The sequence below is a fragment of the Pelecanus crispus genome, chromosome 4 (assembly GCF_030463565.1).
Source record: "Pelecanus crispus isolate bPelCri1 chromosome 4, bPelCri1.pri, whole genome shotgun sequence".
In the NCBI taxonomy this organism is placed as follows: domain Eukaryota; kingdom Metazoa; phylum Chordata; class Aves; order Pelecaniformes; family Pelecanidae; genus Pelecanus; species Pelecanus crispus.
In genome coordinates, this window is record NC_134646.1 from 53,370,599 (window position 1) to 53,392,967 (window position 22,369).

At 38.1% G+C, this 22,369-nt stretch overlaps 1 protein-coding gene across 1 annotated transcript in view; it reads left to right on the forward strand.

Annotated features, from left to right (window-relative positions):
* Positions 1-22,369, forward strand: part of MTMR7 (myotubularin related protein 7) — a 58,198-nt gene that overhangs the window by 22,925 nt on the left and 12,904 nt on the right. Inside the window, 6 exon segments of the mRNA XM_075709863.1 lie at positions 5,594-5,716; positions 6,644-6,806; positions 10,541-10,698; positions 12,272-12,400; positions 15,991-16,125; positions 21,207-21,339. Of these exon segments, the coding sequence (XP_075565978.1) occupies positions 5,594-5,716; positions 6,644-6,806; positions 10,541-10,698; positions 12,272-12,400; positions 15,991-16,125; positions 21,207-21,339 (841 nt within the window).

Consider the following 22,369-nt stretch of genomic DNA (forward strand, 5'->3'; position numbering starts at 1 on the left):
TTCTTAGGTTCTCTAATAAAGTCTGCAGTAGTTTTGATGACAAAATGGAGCACTTTTTGGAGAAAAAGTAGGAGAAAAACTACTACAGTGCCTTTTTCTGATGTTGAATTTAATTTTTTTTTTACTATTAATGCTGATTTCTCAGCATGTTGTTGCTTTTGAGATAGAAAATCTCAGCTTCTTCCAAAGCACTATTGCAATGTGTGTTCCTCTCTTGTGGAAATGAACATATTCCCATTCCCTCTAGACCATTTAAAGGCACTGTTTGACTTGGCTTTCTTTTCCTGATTGGGAGGGTGGAGAAGAAAGAAAGAAGGCTCCTTCTTTGAGTCCTTTGATCAGCAGAATGGAATCTAAGACTGAGGCTAGCCCCCTCCGTGGGTGAAATATACTGCTTTTTCAGAAATTTTGAGTAACTGGAAACTAGGCAGAAGAAACAGAGATGGAACTCAGATGAAAACTATGTAAATCCATGCAGGGGGGTATGCAGAGAGTTTTAGAACAAGCTCCTGAGAGCTTAGAGACCCTTACTGCTCCTGAAGAAACTTCATTCCACTTACTTGCTATAAATCAGAACTGTGGATTTGAATCCAGGTAGAGTTTAGACTTAAGCCCTTCACTTTTCTTTTGGAAATGATGTTAGATATGATAAGGTGGTTCATGAGGCAATTATTAGTAAACCTGCTTTATTTTTCTCATACTACAATCACAGATTGACATATATCACATGAGAAAGAGGCAAGGTTAATCAATGAATCATGCTAATTTTTATTGAGCCAAATTTTGAGGTTCTCACTAATTTTAACTGACTCTTACGGTACTCTTTGAGGTCAGCAGAAATAAGGGCTAGCTAAAAATTCAGTCTGATGCACTGTCTCACAAACAGTACTTTTTCCTTGTTGAGAGGAGAGCTCATTCTGAGTTGTACTTATCCACACTGAAGTACTGAAAAACTGAGAAGCTCTTGTTAGAATGCAGAAAACATATGACATTTTGGATGCGGTGCTGTGTCACAAAAAATTCTGTCAGTATGAAAAATTCAATATTCTCCAATAAATAGAAATTGCCAAGAGCTCTGTTTAACCAGAGCAAAGAAACAGACAATGGGACCAAATATATCTGTGTTTCTGTACAAATATTAGAAGTCTGGAAAAAATGTCAAAACTAGAGTTACTGGTTATAAATGAGAATGTTGATGTAATAGGCATGTTAAAAACTTAGTGGAAGAAAAATAATCAACATGACAGGCTAATATCAGTGACAAATTACATGGGAAAGACAGGTAAAGTCATGCCTGTCAAAGAGTAGATTTTTTTGTCTTGAAGAAAACTTAAGAGTCAATTCTCATAGATTAACTTTGTCACAAAAGCGAAGAGCCCCTACAGGTTGAAATTACAAGACTAAATAGGAAAAGTAGAACTATAGCACCATGGTACGGTATTAGGCCTGTAGTACTTACTGTCCTACCTAAATGGTGGCATTGCCTGTGACAACCTAGGCAAGATTAAACAGGCATGAAGGTGGGAAATGCAATAACAATGGGAGACATCATTTACCAAATTGAGATTGCGTAAATGGGCTGGGAGGTGATTCTGAGTAAAATTTTAGGTTTTGTAAATGATTGCATATATGGAGGCTATTTGTTTATCTTGGAAAAAAAAGAAAGCAATTCTAAGTAATTCTAAATAATTCTAGGACCTGGTCTTAAGCGGTGACAGAAAAACCTGGTTCAAAATGCAGCTAAAACCTCTGTGTGACAGCAGCTAACATACTTAGATGCAGTATTCTAGAAATAGCAAAAAAAAGGCGGAAAAAAAATCTCCCAATGTTTAACTTCAAAGAGGAAACTACATAAATATGGGAACACTGTTTAAAAAGAAAGAGAGCCAAAAATTAAAATGTTTACAGGAGTCATGAAGATTGTTTAAATATGGGAGCTTGCTGCAAGCTGACTTCCAGAAAAAGGCTTTAAAAGACCAAAAAAAGTTTTGCATAGCAGAACAGCAGGGTGAAGGAGTAAGAGGATGTCTCTTATTAAAAGGACTTCTTTTATTAGAAGTAAAAGGGCTTTCTTCAAGTTGAAGTTGTGCCTAAATGAGGAAAATAAAGAATAAACAAGTTAAATATATCAACAAAATAAGGCAGGCCAAAAGAGATTTTGAAGAACAACTTGGCAAAAACTGGTAGTAAAGTCATTTCCAAGCTGTCTTTAAGTAGGTGAAATCCTGACAGAACATCTACAGGACTACTAAATGATCAAAGTAGGGAAGGTATTTAGGGGCATCCCCATTCTGGCATATTTCTCTGTCAAGAACATATCAGAAGATTTGTCACCAATAAAAGCATTATTAGAAGAGATTTCAGAAGAAACTGGCAATAATGAACAGTAAAAAATTACCAGGACCAGATGGTATCCATGCATGTTAAAAGAACTAGAGTACAAAATTGTCAAGCCAGTAACAATGGTGTAATACTTAAAACTTTCTTGGTCTGAAAAAAATGAAGGCAATAAATATGACACCTAATCTGAGAAAATTAGTAAGAGCTGCAATACTCCCTAGGCCTCCTTCTAAATCATTAGATTTAAGGATAAGTATGATAAAAAGGGGAAGAAATGGCGTAGCTTTCATAGAGGAACCCAGAATCCCTAAAATTTCTTTGAAAAAGTAACTGAATATATGGAGGAGGGAGATCCATTTGACAGAAGCTAGTTGGTCTTCCAAAAGTCATTTGAGCATGTCCTTCATCAAAGGCTCTTGAAGAAACTGAAGTATCATAGGACAAAATATATGGCCCTCTCAGTAATAACTAGTTAAAAAATAAGAAGCAAATAGTAGGAATATATTGTCCATTTTTGCAATGGAGGGAATTTATCACTAGAGATCTGACGAATCTGTTAGAACCTGTGATGGTCAACTTACAAATGTTTTGAAAGATACAGGGAGGGGAGGAGATGCCAGAGGTGGCAAAGTTCACTAATAGTACTTGAATTATTCAGAGTAGAAGAAATGAAAGATTGCTGTAAGGGTTTGCAGCAATGTCTCATGATACTCACATACAAAATTAATCAGTGATAATGTTACGGTTAGGGTTAGGGGTTAGGGTTAGGGTTAGGGTCTTAACTTATGTATGCAGACATGGCTTGGAGTTACAATTGCTATTTCTAAAAAATAAAAAATAAAAACCTCACTGTATTCAGCAGAGAACAAAAAAAGCAAGCAATGTTTGAAAAAAATTTAAAAATTGAATACAGAACAAACCAGCAAACATCACTGTTCCACTACACAAACCTGTTGTACACCCAGATGTTGAATTCTGTTTGCACTTTTGGCCTTTTCTCAAGAAATAGACCCTTTGTAGGATAATCAGAAATGTGGAAGAGCTTGTCTAGAATAGCTTCCATAAATGTCACAACTATGTAAAGTTGGGCTCTTCAGCCTGGGAATGAGAGGATGGGGGGAAGGATCTGTAACAGCCTGTGTGGCACAGAGAAAGTAAATGAGGAACGACATTCCCTGTTTACAAAATTGTTCACTGAATAGCATGGTGCTCCTGCCTTTGGTGGCAGTTTCAAAGCAAGCCAAGTGGATGTCTACTTTGCTTGTGTTTCATGGCCTAAACTACCTCAGTTTGTAGGGTGGTATCTGGGGGCGATGACTGCCTTCAGCACGATCGGAGCATGTACAGCAGAGTCCTCGTTGGCTGGACTGCAGTGTAGGTACCTTTTTTGTCCAGACAAACCTCTTTGTTGTTGTTGTTGTTATTTGTGGGTTCTTTTTAGAGTTGAGGACTGCCTACATCTTCATTTTGTATCATCCCTGCTCTTTTATAGCTTCTCTTTTGCTTACTACTGATTGCTTACTGGGTTAATGCTATGTTTCGTCCATTCCTCCTCACCCCAATACGTGACCTCTGAATTAGATGGTCCTGGGAAAACACTTTATCCATGCTTTCTAGCTGTTTTATTTTTGTTTAAAGCCAATTATAACTGGCCTTGAGGGAGAGGACTTGGTTTTACTAATTGTTTGATTTTAAGCATTTTTCTACCAAACTGGCTTATTTTGGTTTTAAGGACTTCTTTATACCTATTTTTAAAATAGTGCAATGTATTTGGATTACTCATTGTAAACATGTAATTCTTAGGTGCTGGCATCATTCTGTTTCTGGTGTGATTTCAGTGGCATTCTGCAAAATTTTGAGAATACATGGCTACCTCCCATCTCTGAGAGCATTTTGGGAAGTTTCTGTCAATCTAATCTGGAATCTCTGCATTATTAAAATCAAATTGATTTTGCTGATCCTCTTATTCCTTTTTCTTTGCATTTGTTGTCTGGTTTTCAGGAAATTGGTGCAAAATTACATTTATTTCAATGCAAAAGTGATAAGGTCTTCTTTAACTTTGTTCTTTCTTTTTTTCCCCTCCTCCATTTTCTTGGAACAACATTTAAGTCAGCTTCTGTACTTCAAACACAAGACTAGTCCCTTTTGATTTTAATGGGGACATATCTTTTCAACAGTTACCAGCCTCAAGGCCTGAAAATAACTAGGTGTGTAAAAGAAATTGTAAGTCTTGAGTGAAGAGTTGAAGAAAAGATATAGAGAAGATTAGCCAGTTTGTTGAAGATTTTTTGCAGCAGTGGGCAGGCTGCATAGATCTGTGCTGCAGCTTCTTGCATGAAAAACACATGTTCTGGTACAATTCCAACATTATAAAACCAGAAGAGACCATTTGATGATACACTACAAGCTATATGATATTGACCATCAGCATTCCTCGGTTTAAATTGTTTGAGCTACATATGTTTTTAGGAAAAACAACTAATTTTAGTTTTAAAATTGTTGTAGTAGGAAACCTATCAAAATCATGGTAGCAAATTGTTAACTGTTTTAGGGAGTTTTTATCCCATTTAATATCCACCTTGTTGATTTTTTTATTGTTCTAGTTTCTCAGTCAGAAATGCCATATAACATCAGGTAAATGCCTATGACACATGCCATATATGAAATAATAATGGTGTACAAGCCACAAGCTGCTTATCTGAGAGTTAATAACGTGCTATGGGCTCACCTATTATCAGGAGTATAGCAAAGAGAGAACCCCCATTTTGTGTCCAATGAGGCAGGGCAGTGGGTGTTAAGTCCTTGATTCCCCTTGAAAAGTGAGTGAAGGCAAAATTTTCTGGTGTGACAACTGCTTAATTAGGCAGCCTTAATAACAGCATAGGGACAAACACTGAAACATTTTTTGAACTATCAACAGAGACTTGCCTGGGAGCTCAAGTGGTAAGGTGAGATAACAGGAAAGAGCTCAAGTGAGAAATTGTCTTTGGAAGTCTTTGCTAACAGATTTTTGGATACAGAGGTACCGCAAGAGGGGGCAAAATTAACATTAAGGTAGATCTGGAAATAGATCACATAATATAACCATATTTTCTCAAATAGTTATACTCTTCTGATGGTCATTTCATATGGTACTGAAAAGAACTTACTTTGTTTGTAATGGACGAAATGTGGATGCTGAGGTGTCACTATGGCAGGCTATGCCATAGCCTAATTATTTCTTTTTTTTTTCCTCTGTCATTTCTTTGTATAGGTGGAAAATGTTCGGTTACTTGATCGTTTATCTTCGAGAAAAGCTGCACTGGGAACCTTGTATTTAACAGCTACCCATGTCATATTTGTGGAGAATGTTTCTGAAACTCGCAAAGAAACCTGGGTATGAATTTTTGTTTTTTTCAGTTAGCTGTAAGTGCATGGCACTTTATTGATGGTGATTTGAAAATAACCTGCAAAACAGTTTAAATATAGTGAATTAGTTCATATGGATGCTTTTATGACTTCAGAGCATGTGAAATTCCAGCCTGGTAATTTTTGAAAATTTTAAATGGATTCTGGATATTGGAACACAGTAAGAGGAGTAGAGGGACCTTCACCTTATGAATACCAGAAGTCATTGACTGAGGAATAGCTGCTGTAAATGACAGGGTTGCTCCTATCATCCAAGAAGAACTGAGGAGAAATGCTTCAAATGTGAATGACTTTCTTTTTCCCCATAATGTAGTATTTTGAGATATCTATTTTGATGGATCAATAGCATATGTTGTATGTGTATTTATAGGTACAGATCTAGCTCTGGTGTCATACCATTTGAGAGTCTTTAAGTAGCCTAGTTATGAATCCTTTGTCCAGTTTTGTACTAATTATTAACTCTGTCCTCTTTGGTCCCACTGTCCCCCTCCTGATTCTTATTGTAATGTTTCATTTCATCTGACGCACTATTTACAATTATATCAGGACTACCATTCTGCCAGCGAGGAGGCCCAACATTTTACCCTTATCTAAGCAATGTTGGTTCATCTTTTCATTGTACAAATAGATGAAAAGAGCTCCTTTTCTGACAATCGTTAGCTTACTTTAAAGCAAACAAACAAAAAGTTTTGGATAGCATGACCAGGCTAACGTTTGAGCAGCTGAAACACTCCAGAAGCACTTCTTTGTCTGTAGGTGATGTATCAGGAGTGTGAGGATTTTCTGAAACTCTAGTGGAAGCTACTGTGCCTTCCCTGGCACATCATTATAAATAATTATTTTTCTTCCTAAAGATTTGAATCACTTGGCATAACTGTTTTCAATTCCCTTGTAGGTTCTTCACAGCCAAATTTCCTCTATTGAGAAGCAGGCCACCACTGCCACTGGTTGCCCATTGCTGATCCGCTGCAAGAACTTCCAGGTTATCCAGCTGGTCATCCCTCAGGAACGAGACTGCCATGATGTTTACATATCTCTGATACGTCTGGCACGACCAGGTATGAGAAGGACACTGGCATAAAAGTCAATCCTCATCCTGAAGAAGGAGAATATAATGGAAGAAATGTCGCTGTGCATCTTTGCACTTTGCAGTTTAAGAAAAAAGGCTTCATTAGAGATGTGTTATGAGAGAAAAGGTCTCTGAGCAGATGAACATATTAAAATAATCGCTTATGGAGCAATGAAGGAAGCACATTATGACAAGTAGTTTGTTCCATGAAGTATGTCATGAACTTTTGTTGAAAATTATACTCTAGGCTATCACTGGCCATAAAAACATTATAATACTATTTTATGTGTAACTGTTGTTTACTGGATGCCTTGTGTAAGTGTGAATTTAGGAAAACACTGTCAAGTCTCTGAATCCAGGGAATTTTCATATTCCTGCTGTGACAAAAAAAACTTACGATATAATTAGTGGTCATGTCAAGGTCTCAATTTTCCCTTTCTGTGCTGTGCATAAATTTCTTAAAATCAGTGAAAGCTTTTGTAACAAGTAGTTGATTTATTCCACCAGACTGCCTGTGCCTATTATTACCTAGGTTTTGAAGGTGTCCTTTTTGAATTTCTGTATTCACATCAAATTCCTTTTGAAACCTGTCCTTTTTTCAATGAAAATCCAAATGTTACAGCAAAGTCCAACATCTGATCCTCTGTGTTATAGCTGCTCTCCTAAGAACCAGCTGACAAAGCTTCTGGATTGTTTGTTTTAAATGATAGCTGTAGAAATACAACACCAACCTCTGTCCTTTACTATTATTTTGACAGCATGCAAAGAAAATGGTTACCACAGTCTGTACAAAACTGACAACGCTGGCTTTAATTTTTATCTTGTTAGGAGAAGACCAATTTTATCTTATTGTGGACTTGGCAGTGTTAGGTTTACAGTTGGACTTGATGATCTTAAAGGTTTTTTCCAACTTAAATGATACTATGATTCTATTCTATGATCTACATGTAGAGGGGGGGAAAATTGCACAGTCAGCCAGCACAGCTACTGAACTTTATAAAGTATCTTCTATAGTTAGGATAGTAGTAGTAGTAGCAATATGCAACTGCAGCAGATATAATTTGGTATGCTAAGTGATGCAAGGTGAAAGTAATCAGAGAAATTTAAAACCAATGAGGCAAATTCAGTCAGTGTGTTCATGCATTCTGGAAGGAATATGATTCTGTAATGCTCTTTCCTTGAAGCCAGGAGGAGGTGTGCATACTGCTAGGCACCAGGACTAGGCACCAGGACAGGATGCTTTGATATGGGCACACAGAGTGATGAAGAGAATGGTGGCAGACTGCAATGGACAAGAAGGTTTGAATGAAGAAGATGCAATAGGAGCACCACAGAATTAGCTCTTTGCATAGTTCAGCTGCACAGTAGTTTTCCTTCTCCAGCAAAATAGCCGATCTTCATGAGAGGCAGGATAAAATCTTGCTTACTTAAAATTAGAAAGCTCCAATTGCAAGTTGAGCCAAATGTGTGCTGGCAGAGCTCTGCTGTGTCTTTTTGTCTGAGCACAAAGCTATACCTTCGTAAGGTAATACTCAGCATTATAAGGTACCCTTTACTCCATGAGGAGAAAATTTAACTCATTCAGGCTCTATTTTTCATTCTCTGCCATTCATCCCACCATAGCCAAACCTGAGTGAAGCCCATCTTGGGTACTGGCTTAATATATTCTATGTTATCTGATGTCCTAGTTACACTAAAGGAGCAAATTTGTGTTTGATTTTATTCTTGCCAGCTGTTAATAGCATTTTAGTAAGGTCAAGCTGTCAGCTGAATTTGGTCTTTTTGCTTAATTAACCCATTTTGTGAAATAAGCTGGCCATAACAGTTATTACAGGTGGAATAGCGGGATTGCAGACGCTTATGGCAAAATAACTGTGAAAGATTAGGGAAGGTCCTAGAAGTGCTGGAGAAGAGCTGATAACTGAGCTTTAAGGTGCTGACTATTAATACTTCAACATTTTTGTTACCACCAATAGATACCATCCTGTAATAATACTTGTAAAGTTGAGTCAAACTTCTGTCATAAATAACCTGGATATATTTTAATAAGTGGATTTTTAAAAGCTTCCCATGTGCCTGTGAACCGCAGGTCCCACTGGAAAGAAAATCCAGATGCTTCTGACAACAAAGCAGTAAAAACAAGAGTTCAAAATGAGCTCAAATTGGATTTATGGATTATGCTAAAACTTTACATTATCAGATGAGAAATAAACCAGACTGTTTTCCTAATCTGTGCCATGACAGAAGTTTGAAATCAGAGAGCACAGAAAGAGTTTGAACTGTCAGACAATGTGCAAATCGCTCTTTTCTTTCTCCTTACTCACAACTTTGTTACCTTTCAGTACTTTCCTGACAAGAGTTAACATGAAGTTTTCTTTCCTTATGTTCATATTTTTGTGTGTGTGTATATACAATCAATTTAATTGAAATTTTAAAATGCTAAATATACTTAAATTATACCTTTAAAAGACATAATCAAAATAAAAGTAAAGACTTTCTATTGAAAAAGCTGGAAGCCTTATTATTATTATTAATATTGTAGTCGGTTTTTTTGTTGTTGTTTTTATATTTAAAAGTGCCTTACTGCAGTCTTTTAAGACTCTGTTTATTAGGTATAGATTATTAGGAAAGAAAGTGTAGTATTTTAATTTAATTTAATTCTTGTTAAAATTATATTGTGAAGTACCTGTATCCATGGGGAACTATGAAATCAGAGAGGACTCAACTTATGATTTACTTTACTTCAGTTCTAAAGTTAAAGATTTCTGTTGGTAAGAAAGTTTTAAGGAACTTAGAGCAACAGGATGAAACATGTCCTCATGACATAACAATATCTTAATTATCAATGAGAATGTTAATTTCAAGCTATATGCTAAATAGTTACTCATATCAGTGATAGCTGGCATTTAATGGAAATGGTGTCTGGCTGCCATTGGTCACCAGGATTAAGACACTCATTAGCATAAATACACATATACTCCTAAAAAAAGATAAAAACTCCAGCACCAACAAAGTTTATTATATGGTCCTTGACCGAGGGTGACAGGTGGCATAGCTACTTAAACGAGTTCATGGTCATGATGAAATGATTGATGTAACATATGCTATTTTTATGCTATTGCAATGTCTGTATCATGAATGCCTTTGCTAATAATTCAAGGACAGAATTTTGCAGTCCACAAAACTAAAATTGCATTGAATCTATTGGAAATTTCCCTATTTAGGGACAAAGATTTACGAGTTAGTTCATTTTTGGAGGATTGTGCTGCATAGTCCATTGTTCAGAGCTTTTGTCTTTGCTACAGGACAGATGTTACGATAATAAAGGCACTTCTAAGCTACCTCTGGCCAGCAAATTCTTTTGCAGAGCAAGTGCTTCAGTTTTCTTCCGATGAAAGCATATTATCACTGACATTTTGTCTTTGTGCTGGGACAGGCTTTTACAATTCAAACAGAGAAGAGGTGTAGCAGAACAGTGTATTTTAAGCAGCATTACTAATAAGGCACATATATTGCAACATATAAGTAACAAAATAGCACAGTACTTTCAAAGTTTACTTGAAAATGGTTATAAGCCAGGATATATGGTTTTGTCTAGCAAAGCATACTTTTAAAAAAGAAACTACATAAAGGACAATATCAAATTTTGGCTTTGAAGTATGATTTCAGGATGAGAAATCTGAAGTGTTTTACTCTGTTTGTTTGTTGCTTATTTTTTTTCAGTGAAATATGAAGAGCTGTATTGTTTCTCATTCAATCCAAAATTAGATAAAGAAGAACGAGAACAAGGCTGGAAGCTTGTGGACCTCATTGAAGAGTATAACCGGATGGGTGTTCCAAACAACTATTGGCAGATTAGCGATGTGAACAGAGACTATGGAGTGAGTTGTCGTGATTTTTCTGTTACAGAGGGTGTAAAGTGAATCAACAGTCTGACTATGGACTACGGAAGTGCTTAAATGCAGGATCCCTTTATGCTCAGTGCTGTACAGACATGTGGTAAGGTGCAGGTCTTCCATTCTTTCACATAAAAAGGCACATAGAAAGGATGTGTCTTTGTTTAATATATATGGAAATTAGGCACAGAAAACTTGTACATGATAAGTTTTAAACATTAGTACTTGGCTGCCTGGGGAGAAGTTTAAATCATACCTAATGTTATGTGTCTGAATGAGCATTTTCCTGACATGTAGGGTTATATAAAATTACTACACAGTCATTTTAAGGAAAAAAATTACTTGAAATAGTGAATTTGTCAATATTTTTTCCTCACTGGCCATCCTCACGATCCTTTTGAAGCCTCTGTGATTGACAGTATTTTTTGCAGTCATCCGACAGGTCATATCTCTTCCTAGCTGCCTGCTGTCCTGCCTAGTTCAGTCCTGTACGATTGAAGTCCCTAGAATTTTAATTAATTGTGAGAAATAATAACCAAGTATTTTTGAAGGAGGTTTGTCCATGCACACGATTGGCTCTGTGGCTGGAGGAGTATATCCATGTTAAGGAAGGCCTGTGAAGTTCTCAGAGAAGACTGAATGTGCCGTCAGGGTTTGTTTTCTTTTTGTTGAAACAAGCAGAAAAAATGTTTGACCTCTTTTAAAATAAAGTGTAGGAAAAATGGCGTCATGAATAAAACTCAGTTCACCACAGCAGCATCCGTAACCACAAGCCCTTCTTTTTCTTTCTCCTTCATTATATATCTCTGGCTCTCTCAGAATGTAATTTCTTCCTGGGCATCCTAATTCTTTTTAGTCATCTCAGGAAGTTCCAGGAAGATACTGGATATCCTTTTGACCCCAGCCAGAATGCCACAGGCAGTATCAGAAAAAGCAAGTTAGACCAGGACCCCATTTGTGGTCCCACTTGTCTCCAGAGGAACTTCTGGGCTTTTTTGCAGGCTCATTGGGTTCCTTTCAGAAGTGGTAGGCATTGTCAGAGCTGCTTGCCTTTTGGTATCCTCATTTCATAAGGATTAATTTCTTTTCTCCAAGTCCCTGTATTGTCTTTTTTATTATTATTATTATCAGATTTGCTGGGAAATTTGGCTCTACAGTCCCCTCCCATTATAACGGAGGGGTGTTTGAGAACTTCACCCACTCCCATCCTTACTTCCAAATTCTGCTACAGAGGAATCTGCAGTTGTAAATACAACCTTGCTATAGATAATGATGAATCTTTTCTGGCATGAATATATGTTATACCTGTCTGTTCTCAATGAGGCATGAATTAACATTTAGAAATACCGCCCTTCAACACTTCTGCTTCAGTTTTGCCATCTGTATGTTAGAATTAATGCTTTCCAGCTTCAAAAGACTGAGAAATGTCAGTGATTTGGATACAATAATTATGGCATACTCCCTGAGATTAGAGTTCCTTGGTATTTTGTTTTTTGCTGTGGAGATGGCTAATGTTAGTTGCATTTTGTAGACCAAATAAACGAGTTTCCGTTCACAGGTCTGTGACTCCTATCCTACGGAAGTGTATGTACCAAAGTCTGTGACTGCACACATCATAGTGGGGAGCTCTAAATTTCGGAGCCGAAGGCGTTTCCCAGCTCTTTCCTACTATTGCAAGGATAACAATGTAAGTGTGGTTTCGTAGCTTTGAAGTGTTTGCTTGTTTTGGCCTTGCTTTCATAATTCTTCTAGTAAGCTGTCCTGGTTTCAGCTGGGATAGTTTTCTTCCGAGGAGCTGGCATAGTGCTGTGTTTTGGATTTAATATGAGAATAATGTGATAACACACTGATGTTTTAGTTGTTGCTAAGTAATGCTTACGCTAGTCAAGGACTTTTCAGCAGTGAGTGAGTGAACGGCTGTGTGGTGTTTAGCTGCCTGCTGGGTTAAACCACAACATAAGCTTTCACAAGAAGAAATCAGTGTTTATTTAAAAAAAAATTAAAAGATGGTTAGCGTAGTCTGGTTAATTTTGTTTTGTACATATGGTCACACACTGGAATTATGGTTAGTTCATTAATAGGCATTTAATGCAGTCATTTAAACCAAGCTTCATCATCCAGCTAACACAAAAAAAATGTGATCCCTGTATCACAAGGAAGTGGAGTAGTACAAGAGGTCCTGAAACATGGGTGGCAGAAGAGTGAAGGCCAGTAGCAGGCAGCTTAGCAGGTGATTGCGAGGAGAACAGAGGAATTTAGGTTCTGGTAGCCACAGTCTGAGAGCAAGTCAAGGAGGAAGAAAAACTATACTTGCAACAATTACAGAATCAGGAGTAGTGTCTGAAGAAAAGATCTGTGAATAGATCCAAAAGGGATGGCTGAAACAGCTACCAAATTTTGTCTGAGCAGTATGTCGTGGCTTTGTTGAAGAGACTCTCCTTGTCTGTATGAGCAAGGAGTGCCGCCTTCTCCTCTCCTTGACAGATGTTCTCAGGGCTGAGTGAGGAACTGCCTCACTTGTCTGTAACCATTTGGAAAAAACCCTGTACATAGACTATTTGCATTTCTGTTTCTGGCAGCTGAGGTAAAGGAGACCCTTGGACTGCAAGATCCCATGGACTGAGTTTTTTTACATTTGCATCCCAGCCCTCTAGGGACTGGCTTAGCTCAGCTGTCATTACCAGTTAGGAGGATGGTGTTCCCTTTGTACTCACAAAAAGTGTGAGTGTCTAATATCTCCTTCTGTTTCAGTGCCAGACTGGCAACTGCATCGAGAGGTCTTCCCTAGTGATGGGAGATGGCCAGGACTTCCCAAGAGAGAGAGCTCATGTGGGATTACAAGGCATCTGTAGTGTTTGCCACACTGGATGGGAGATATTTCCGTAGGATGTCACAAGCAGGAATTATAAGCTACAGTCTCCATGGAAATCTTATCTTTACAGGGGGCCTATCATAGGTTTAAGCTTCAGAAGGAAGGAATGAGACATTATTTTGACTCCTTTATCCCTTATTTCATCAGAATTCTGCTTCCATAAACATCTATGAATTTGACAACAAAACAGGAGGATAGGAAGATTTAAATAGTAATACAGTCTCTGCATAAATTACATATCTTTAATACTTCATTAGGGCCAAAATTTTCAAAATTAATCACTTTGCATAATCAACTAAGTCCAAATACAGATATCTAGGATTCAAAACACTTGGACATTTCCAGATCTCAGTGAAAGAAAAGGTCTCTGGGATCAGCTAGATTCCCATACTTACTGATACAGTTTGGATAAGTTTCATGGTTTCAGTCTGAATGTTTTCCCTGTTGTGGTTGGAGTTGAGGTTAAGGTTCAAACCACCAGGATCTGAAGTATTGTGTTTACTCCTGGATCTTTCATGGTTCAAAGGGCTAGGAAAAGGGTTGGGAATGTTGGAGGAAATACCTCCTTGCGAGTTTGGATGTTGGCATTAGTTACCAGCTGATAGAGTAGTGGGCAGGAGTGAGGCAAGATTTGTGATGGTAGACATTGAACAGCTACGGTAACAGCAAGTTGGGAAGAGGTCTGCTGCATGCAGGGGAGATGGGTGCCACTCATTCAGTCTTTCATACCCAGAACCAGCTCCCTGCTACTGACAAATTCAGTGATGATGTGACACCTTACTCTGCGTCTTACAGGATCTGTGTGAATGTGATAAGATCAAACTCTGGGACTATCGGTTGAGCCTGTGCAATAGCAAAATATGACCTCATCTCTTGCCCTACTCTTAAACATAGCCCAAGAAATTTTATAGATATATGTGCTCATCCTAAGCAGTCAACCTGGGTCAGAAGGAGGTGATCTCTTCACGGATATCGTGGGTAATGATTCCAACTTGTGATATCTAAAGGTCACTAGGTCAGCTTATCTTCCTCGTTGTGCAGTACTGGCAGTGTAGCTGTTTCTTAAGGTGGGGCTAAACATGATCTTAACCCCAAGCCTAACTTGACAGACAAGCCATTCTCTCATACTGGTGCCAGTGCCTACCTTAGACCTTTGGGCCCCCAGGATGATATAACATAATGGGTTCCAGCCCATACTTTCCTGAATCCTAACCTTCATCCACAACCTTTAACCGTACTATTGAGGGCCATATCTGCCTTTTGTATGGTACTCTATGAATGAGAGGGAAATGTCTTCCTTCTGTTAAAATGACAGGTTGTAGACATATTCATACGTACCTTTTGCTTCATGCAAAGGAGGTGTAAGCATATATTAAATCACTGGAATGTGTGCTGATCAGCAGGCAAGACTCTAGGTAACTAATAACAACTAATGTTTGCAAAAACTACTAATAAAGTATGAACAGGCTCTCACACAATTCAGGTTTTCTGTATTAAAGATCCATGTTTTACTAACTACTGATAGTTCAAAGACTTGGCTGAAAATGAGCATGTCCCTTCTCACAGTAATAAATAATCTATAGGGCAGTCTGCACGGGTCGCGACCTTCAGCAGGAAGATTCTCTTCATGCTTATTTTCAGTAGTTAGAAAGTGCACGTATTAGCCCCTTGCCCTCTACAAATCTAGCTGCCCTCTGCCTAGCAGAAATAAAAACCTCCCTGCTCACCCATTTCACATTCTGTTCCTTTTTTCCGAGTTTCACCTGGAGGGCTGATCCTGATGGGTCTGTGGAGAAACTCTCTTACCTTCTTCAATAGCACTGATTAATATACTCCAGGAGTCAGGCTGCCTGACCCACTTCCCATGCAGTAAGGTCTTTCTCCAGAGGCAGTGCTAAAAATACACCACCACCATGATCTAGCTGCATATTATGTATTTTTGTCTCCTGGACTCATAGTGTCTCAGGCTGTTTAGTAAAGCATATATTGGTGCAAGTTGGGTGTCATCAGTATCATAACAGGTAAGTGTGAGTGACAGTGCAAAAGGACCCATTCTTTATGTGATATCAGCATTCTTCTCATTGCAATGTTGTGCTCATCACATCCTCTAGAGACCACATTTCAGGAGTTATTCCACTTTAGGGAAATGCTATATTTAAAATAGCTCTAAAACTTGGATTCAAAACTAGACCTGGGCCAATAGGTTTGTATAGTTTTAATATTTCCTTGCCTTTTTAAAATGAATTTGTTTATTAACATGTAATTCTTCTTACCATTCTGCCTTTCCCATGTAACTGTACACCTATGCAAACATCTAATGAAATGGTTTTGCAAATGCTTCTGGATACTAAATAACTTCTACTAAATAACTATGTTGATTTTGTTTGTTTTTTGTTTTTCTGCAGGCTTCCATATGTAGAAGCAGCCAGCCTTTATCTGGCTTTAGTGCTCGATGCCTTGAGGATGAACAGATGCTCCAGGCCATTAGAAAAGCAAATCCAGGAAGTGATTTCTTATACGTTGTTGACACTCGGCCCAAAGTAAGTACATTAAATTTCTTGCACATAGCAAGACTGAATCTGGGCTGAATACATTAGAGAAGATGCACAGCCCAGATGATTGACCATACTTCTGCTCTTAGTTGCATCTGTGTAACTCCGCAGGTAAATCAGAATTTATCAGGGGAATCTCAACTAGAAACCTTGCCCACATTTTTCTCTCTCAGACAATTTGTTTCTTTACACTGAGCTTTTGTCTTTTTTATTCTTAACAAAACGTTAAGACAGAGAAAAATAAATAACTTGGAATAGTAATTCTTTCCACACAGAGAGGAGCTATCACTAACTATATTACTGATGAGGCTAGTGAAAAATAATTCCCATTATAAAACTCTATTTACAGTTGTCTGTAATGTTACAGCCTTCTACCTACTTATACTAAATTTTTCTGTGCAAGTTTTCTCTTGCAAGTGGGAAAATTTCAACAACCTGTGCATGAGGCTAAGGAAGGACCATTTACTCAGGTTACAAGAATTGAGGAGACCTTCTTTGAGTATCTCCAGCACTTCTGTGTTTTTGAGACAGAATCTGAAATATGGTAAATAGTGATCTCAGACATCATATCTCTATAATTGACTGTAATCTTTAGCCAAGGTAAAAACTTTAGAAAAATTACGCTGTGCAGAAACATGGAAACTCAGTAATGACCTAGAAGAGGATGAAAGCTAACAAAACTTGTGTCCAAAGTTGGCATGCCAGCAAACAGCTCAAGGTGATGAGGACTAGATAGGCTTCAGTGCCTGGAGGTGGGAGCAGGGATATGTTCTTTCTTACACTATCAGTAGCTTCCCTGCTGAAGATACCAAAGCATGTGAAGGAAAAGAAACAAAAGGGGCAAATCTCCACAAAATCCCTAGTAGATATAGGATGACCTATATAGCAGGGGGAAAGGAAAAATGAGAGCAAAGGCTTGAGGAAAAGGAACAAGGAAGCTGTTTCAGCAGCCTGAGATCAGGAGACAGAGCATGAAAGGGCAAGGTGGCTAAAGCTGAGAAACATGAGGAATGGAGTGAGGAAGGGCAAAGCTGGCAGAGCTGGAGCAGAAACGAGGAACCTGTCTGGCTGACAATTCACTGAAGTCCTGGGGGCTGGTGGGAAAGTGCTGAGTGCTCACAGCTGTAATAGGAGGCAGCAGCCAGAAAATCAGGGCCTTGGGATGTGTCATTGCACTTTGTAATTTTGTGACTACTTTGACCTTCAATTCCCTCTTTTTTTACTGGGAAGACGAGGATCGTACCACCTTACTCATGGTCCTGAAGAAAATGAATCGCGATGAGCACTAGGAAAGGATTGGTATGACTGTTCATAGCAGGCTTTGGATAGAAAGTACAGATCTGGCTGCCTAAATAATGCTTGTTTAACAGTTTTCTGTATGTGATAATATTTATGGCGTAGCATTTCCTGGCTGATGATGCTGGTACTCTTCCCTAATTAAGGAGGTTGCTCATTGATGGGATTTATTACTAGACACTTACTGACTTGGCTATTAATGATGTTTTGCAAGGCAGTAACAGGAAGGTCCCAACCTGTAAAATTTTCTCATAAATGACTTTGGTGAGACACCTCCTGTGTGCAGTGAAAAAAGCCTGTACTTTAAGTGAAGAGAGTCGAATTGGCTCGCTCAGTCATGAACGACGGCGTATTTCCAGCAATGCTGGCTTCTTCAGGAGCCAGTCAGCAGATGAAAACTGTTTGTTTTCACTGAACTTCTCTGGGGAAAAAAAAAGGTTTTGATGTGAAGAAATGTGCATGCACAGATTCCTACTTATGTCTCTCTGTGCTGCAAGAGTAGACTGATTTTCTAAAGCTCCTGTGGTTCCAGGTGCCAAATACAGCCTTGTTAAAGCTGTTACAATTAATTTTGCAGCTCCCAATGCATGTATAAATCTAGAGCATTTAGGAAGTGATAGAAATCAGTGGAAGCTGTTCCTGGCATTCCTCAGGGAACCTTTAGCAAATGTAAAGGTAAGTTATCAAGTCTGCTGCAAGGTTTCCCATTGCTCTAGGAAGATAAAAAACTACCTGCCTCTACTCTCATCAGAACTGGTTCCTTACAAAGATGATGAATATTCATGGGCCAGTGAATTCAGCATTCCAAGAGTTCTTCATATGCTGTCCCTCATTGCGCTTGAAAATCTTCAAAACAAAAGGTTTGTCCACGGAAGAAAGCTTTTTTCCATTTCATTTAAATATACCAGGATGACCATATGCAGAGCTTTACTTAGGCTGCTGTCATTCTTAATTTTCTCCTTCCTCTATGTGTTTACAGAAAAAGCTAATATAAACTTACTGCTTATGAGTCAAACAAATTAGTTCTATGACTCTTTATAACAAGAGAGGACTCAGTTATTCTCCACTTTAAAGAAGATGCCAGGAAATCTGGCAAGTGAGCTCTGTTCCCTTTAGAGGTTGTCTCCTCATATTCACTGAGATTAAGCGAGGACAGGCACAATTTAGAGAGCTTTGCAACAACTACTTTAAGAGCAACAGATGGAATTTTGGTAGGTGATGTGGAAAACTTGTTAGTAAATATTGTGGCAGCTGCAAAGTTTGGCAACTGACAATATTTAAAATAAATGAGTGTCAGAAAGCGTTGCAAATTTAACCTTATATTTATTTGCTTTTAAGAGGGCTATTTCAGACTGTCTTAATGAAGGATTTCTCTGATAAAATTGCTCTGCGGCAGAGACAGTTAATAGCATTTATTGTACTGAGGATTAGGTCAATTAGGGGCTAGATGTTTTTCATTTAGAGTTGCAGGGGTTTGTGGTGGCTTAGACTCATATGCACAGATCTTTCTTCCTGAAGCTATATGCTGTTGCAGAAAGAGACTGCTTCATTTTGTTTATATTAGAACACTGATGTCTACTTCAAAAGAGAAAGATTAGGATTCAGCAGATAATTTATATCTTTCCAGCAAGTCCCACTGAGGACTCTGTCCTTAAAGGACATGCTGTTCACAGGCTGTATCTTTTTTTTTTTTTGTTATTCATTGATAGTCAGAACATCAGCAGACTGCTGCTTGATAGGCAAGAATTTTTTTTTTTTTGCCTGCACTTTTTCCTGAATTGCATGCTACAAGTTAAAAGAAGTTTTACACAAGACTTGAGTAATTGAAAAATGCTGTGGTTTTGCCTAGGTTCCTGTCTTAGAGTATGGTTCCTTCTGTTGTATCATGAAATTCATGCAATGTTTCAATTCCTAATGGTGGTCCGCTAATGTAACTATGTATTCCTATTGCCAAGTTCTGCTCATGGGAATGGATGTGCTAGGAACTGTGAAGATGGGAAAAAATCCCCTATCTTCACATATTACATTGGACAGAATGAAAGAATTGAAAAGCAGTCTCACCTGTCTGTTTGCTTATGTATCTAAAATGAAATTATAATGGCATAAAAAGCTTTTAGTCTTTAGCTGTTTCCTTTGAAAGTTAAGAGGTCAAATTTGGTCCATGGAAACCTATTTTGAAATATGATGTAAAAAAGCTAGACTTGTTCACCTTAGTTGGAGATAAGTTGGCGGCAGACAATCAGTCCTACTCAATTACATGCATTTGGCTCCAAATTAAAATTGAGTATCAGGAGTATGTGTGTTTGGGGTGGAAGAAATTAGGAAGAGACACATTCTTGTATATCCCATGATTCCATTAGCCGAATACTGAAGTATGTTATTGCGAGTTTTGGAAGTGACAACAGAAGCAGCAAATCAATAGTACTGCCTGAGGTATTGGGAAATAAACTGGAAATGGAGTTATCTGCATAGCCTCTTCTCCCCTAGGCACTGCCTACAAGATACTTGATTTGATTTTTCATGAGCATTGGCTCTCACTGCAATGAAGACGAGCCATTTTTTGTCCAACTGATACCTCATAAGGTCTCTCCAAAAGCTTTGTTAGTGCCCTCCAGTCTGGATGTGCAATATCCATTGTTATTTAATTCTTAAATCTTCCCTGAGCAGAAGGTGTTAGCTGTCCTTGGAGGCATGGAGGTTCTGCCACGTGGGCTGCTTTGTTACTCCTGGAGCCTTCTTATTTCTTGGGAAGTTCAAAGGCTCCCCAGCCTTACAGTGTGCATTTCATAGAAGAGGAGGGTCTTCATGCAAAAAGGCAATTTCCTTCTTTTGGACAGTGATATTTTGCTATAGAAAATTAAGAAAAAAAAAAAAGGGGTAATAAAGTAAAAGTACTTAATTCATTTCTATCAGCTCCAGTTTTCAGTCCACAGATCAGCATTTGGCATAAGGGGCTTGGCAGATAGTTTTCTTTTCCCCCAAGAATCTCAAAAGGAGGGAAAATAAGCATTAAAAACCCCCTTAATTTTACGCTTGGGAAAACTGAACTAAAGAAGCATTTAGTGACTTTCCCATGCCAGGAAGCAAGTGACAGATTCAAAGACAAAACTCCAGTTTCCAGTTGAATGTATTTTTTGCTGAAGCACAGCAAAATATTTGATAGTGCTGCATTGCAGATGAAAATATTTGTGGTCATTTTTTCAATTTAAATCTTTTGTGGTCTTATACAACTAGAGCCAAGATATTAACAACTCAGGAAAAACTACTCCACCTCTCTCTTATTCCAAGCTTCAAAGAAGTAAGCTGTATCAACTTTTGGATTATTTGAGCAGTAAAACACAGTAATTTGGGCAACATTACCGTGTACATATGCTATGAAACAGTGGCATGGCAGATAAGACACTGGGTATATTCTGCCAGTAAACATAATGCTGATCAAAAATAAAATCAGAATAGCCTTTTAAAAACAAATTAAAACCTTTATGCTCTTGCAGAGGAGCCCTACATAAGCTGTGTTTTTCTGTGTCTAACCTCACTAATGAAGTTTCACTCCAAGTGTGTGAAGTAGAGGTCAGAGCCTCAGCAACCCAGCACCCTGCAATAGGCCGTAAACAGATCCCTGATTCCTAACCCCTTGCGTTGACACTGTGATAAATGCTTCCTATTTGTGCCTGATTTAAATCACGCTGATTTATTGCAGTAGACCACGAGCTTTGTTTTGAAAAGAATCTGTTTGCTACTGGTTTTCATCCAATTTTCCCTAATTTTTTCAGCTTAATGCAATGGCAAACAGAGCAGCAGGGAAGGGATATGAAAATGAAGACAACTACTCCAACATCAAGTTTCAATTCATAGGCATTGAGAATATCCATGTCATGAGAAATAGTCTGCAGAAAATGCTTGAAGGTAATACTCTTCTTTATTAAAAACTAGAGGAAATATTTGATCCTTCTGTCACACAAATCAGCATAGATGCTCTGAAATCAGCAGCAGTGAAAACGGGTATGAAAAGAGACCTTTGCCTGGTGTGCTGCATGCAGCTGCCTACTGGCTAATGGGACTCGTGCAATGGAGCATCATTGCAACTAATGGTGATTTCCTAATTGTCCTAACACCTTGTTTCGTGGGTGAAATCCAGATATCGTTTACTTTAATGACAAAATTAATTTGACTTCAATACACTGTACTTTTACTGCATCTTCTTTTGTGGTTTACAGTTTGATGGTATAATGAAAAAAGTCACTTATAGCTGACTTTGATGCTAGTGGAAAATACAGGAATTTTATTTTAAGCTCAGAAAACCTATGTTTTGATTTTTGTATGTGGTCAATAAGGTAGTCATGCATTTTAGGCTGTGAATTTTAATAGACACTCGTGCCCTGTATAGAGCATGTCACATCAGATTTATGAAAGTCAGAGTCAATGGGAGTAACCATTCAGCACCTTCATAATCCCATAGAAATTAGTAATAATTGCTTTATAAATACTTATAGGGTATAAACGAGCACATCTGTACTGCCATTTAATATTTGGAGTACATTACTGTTTAGAGGCCTTCTGGGAAAAGGGTAAGAATAAATAAGCTGTCCTTGACCCGCAACGGCTTGTTGATTTTTAACAAGCAAATAGTAAATAGTGCTCACTCCACTCCACAGAGTCTCAGTATTTACTTCATGTATATCATCGACACCTTCTGTCACCTCCTGCATCAGCTTGATGTAGCTATTCTTGACTTGACGCTCTGCCCGTGCTCTTTCATTCTTCATCTGTCTCCCATCGTCTGTATCCAAATGTGTCAGATCTAAGAAGGGCTTGCATTTTCCATGACAGGAGAGCTGTGCTCTGTTTTCAAATAAGAGCAGTTTATGAAAGCCAGCAGTAAAGTGTGATGCAGGTAAAACAGTCACTCTCTTCATGACGTATTTTTACTTAATTC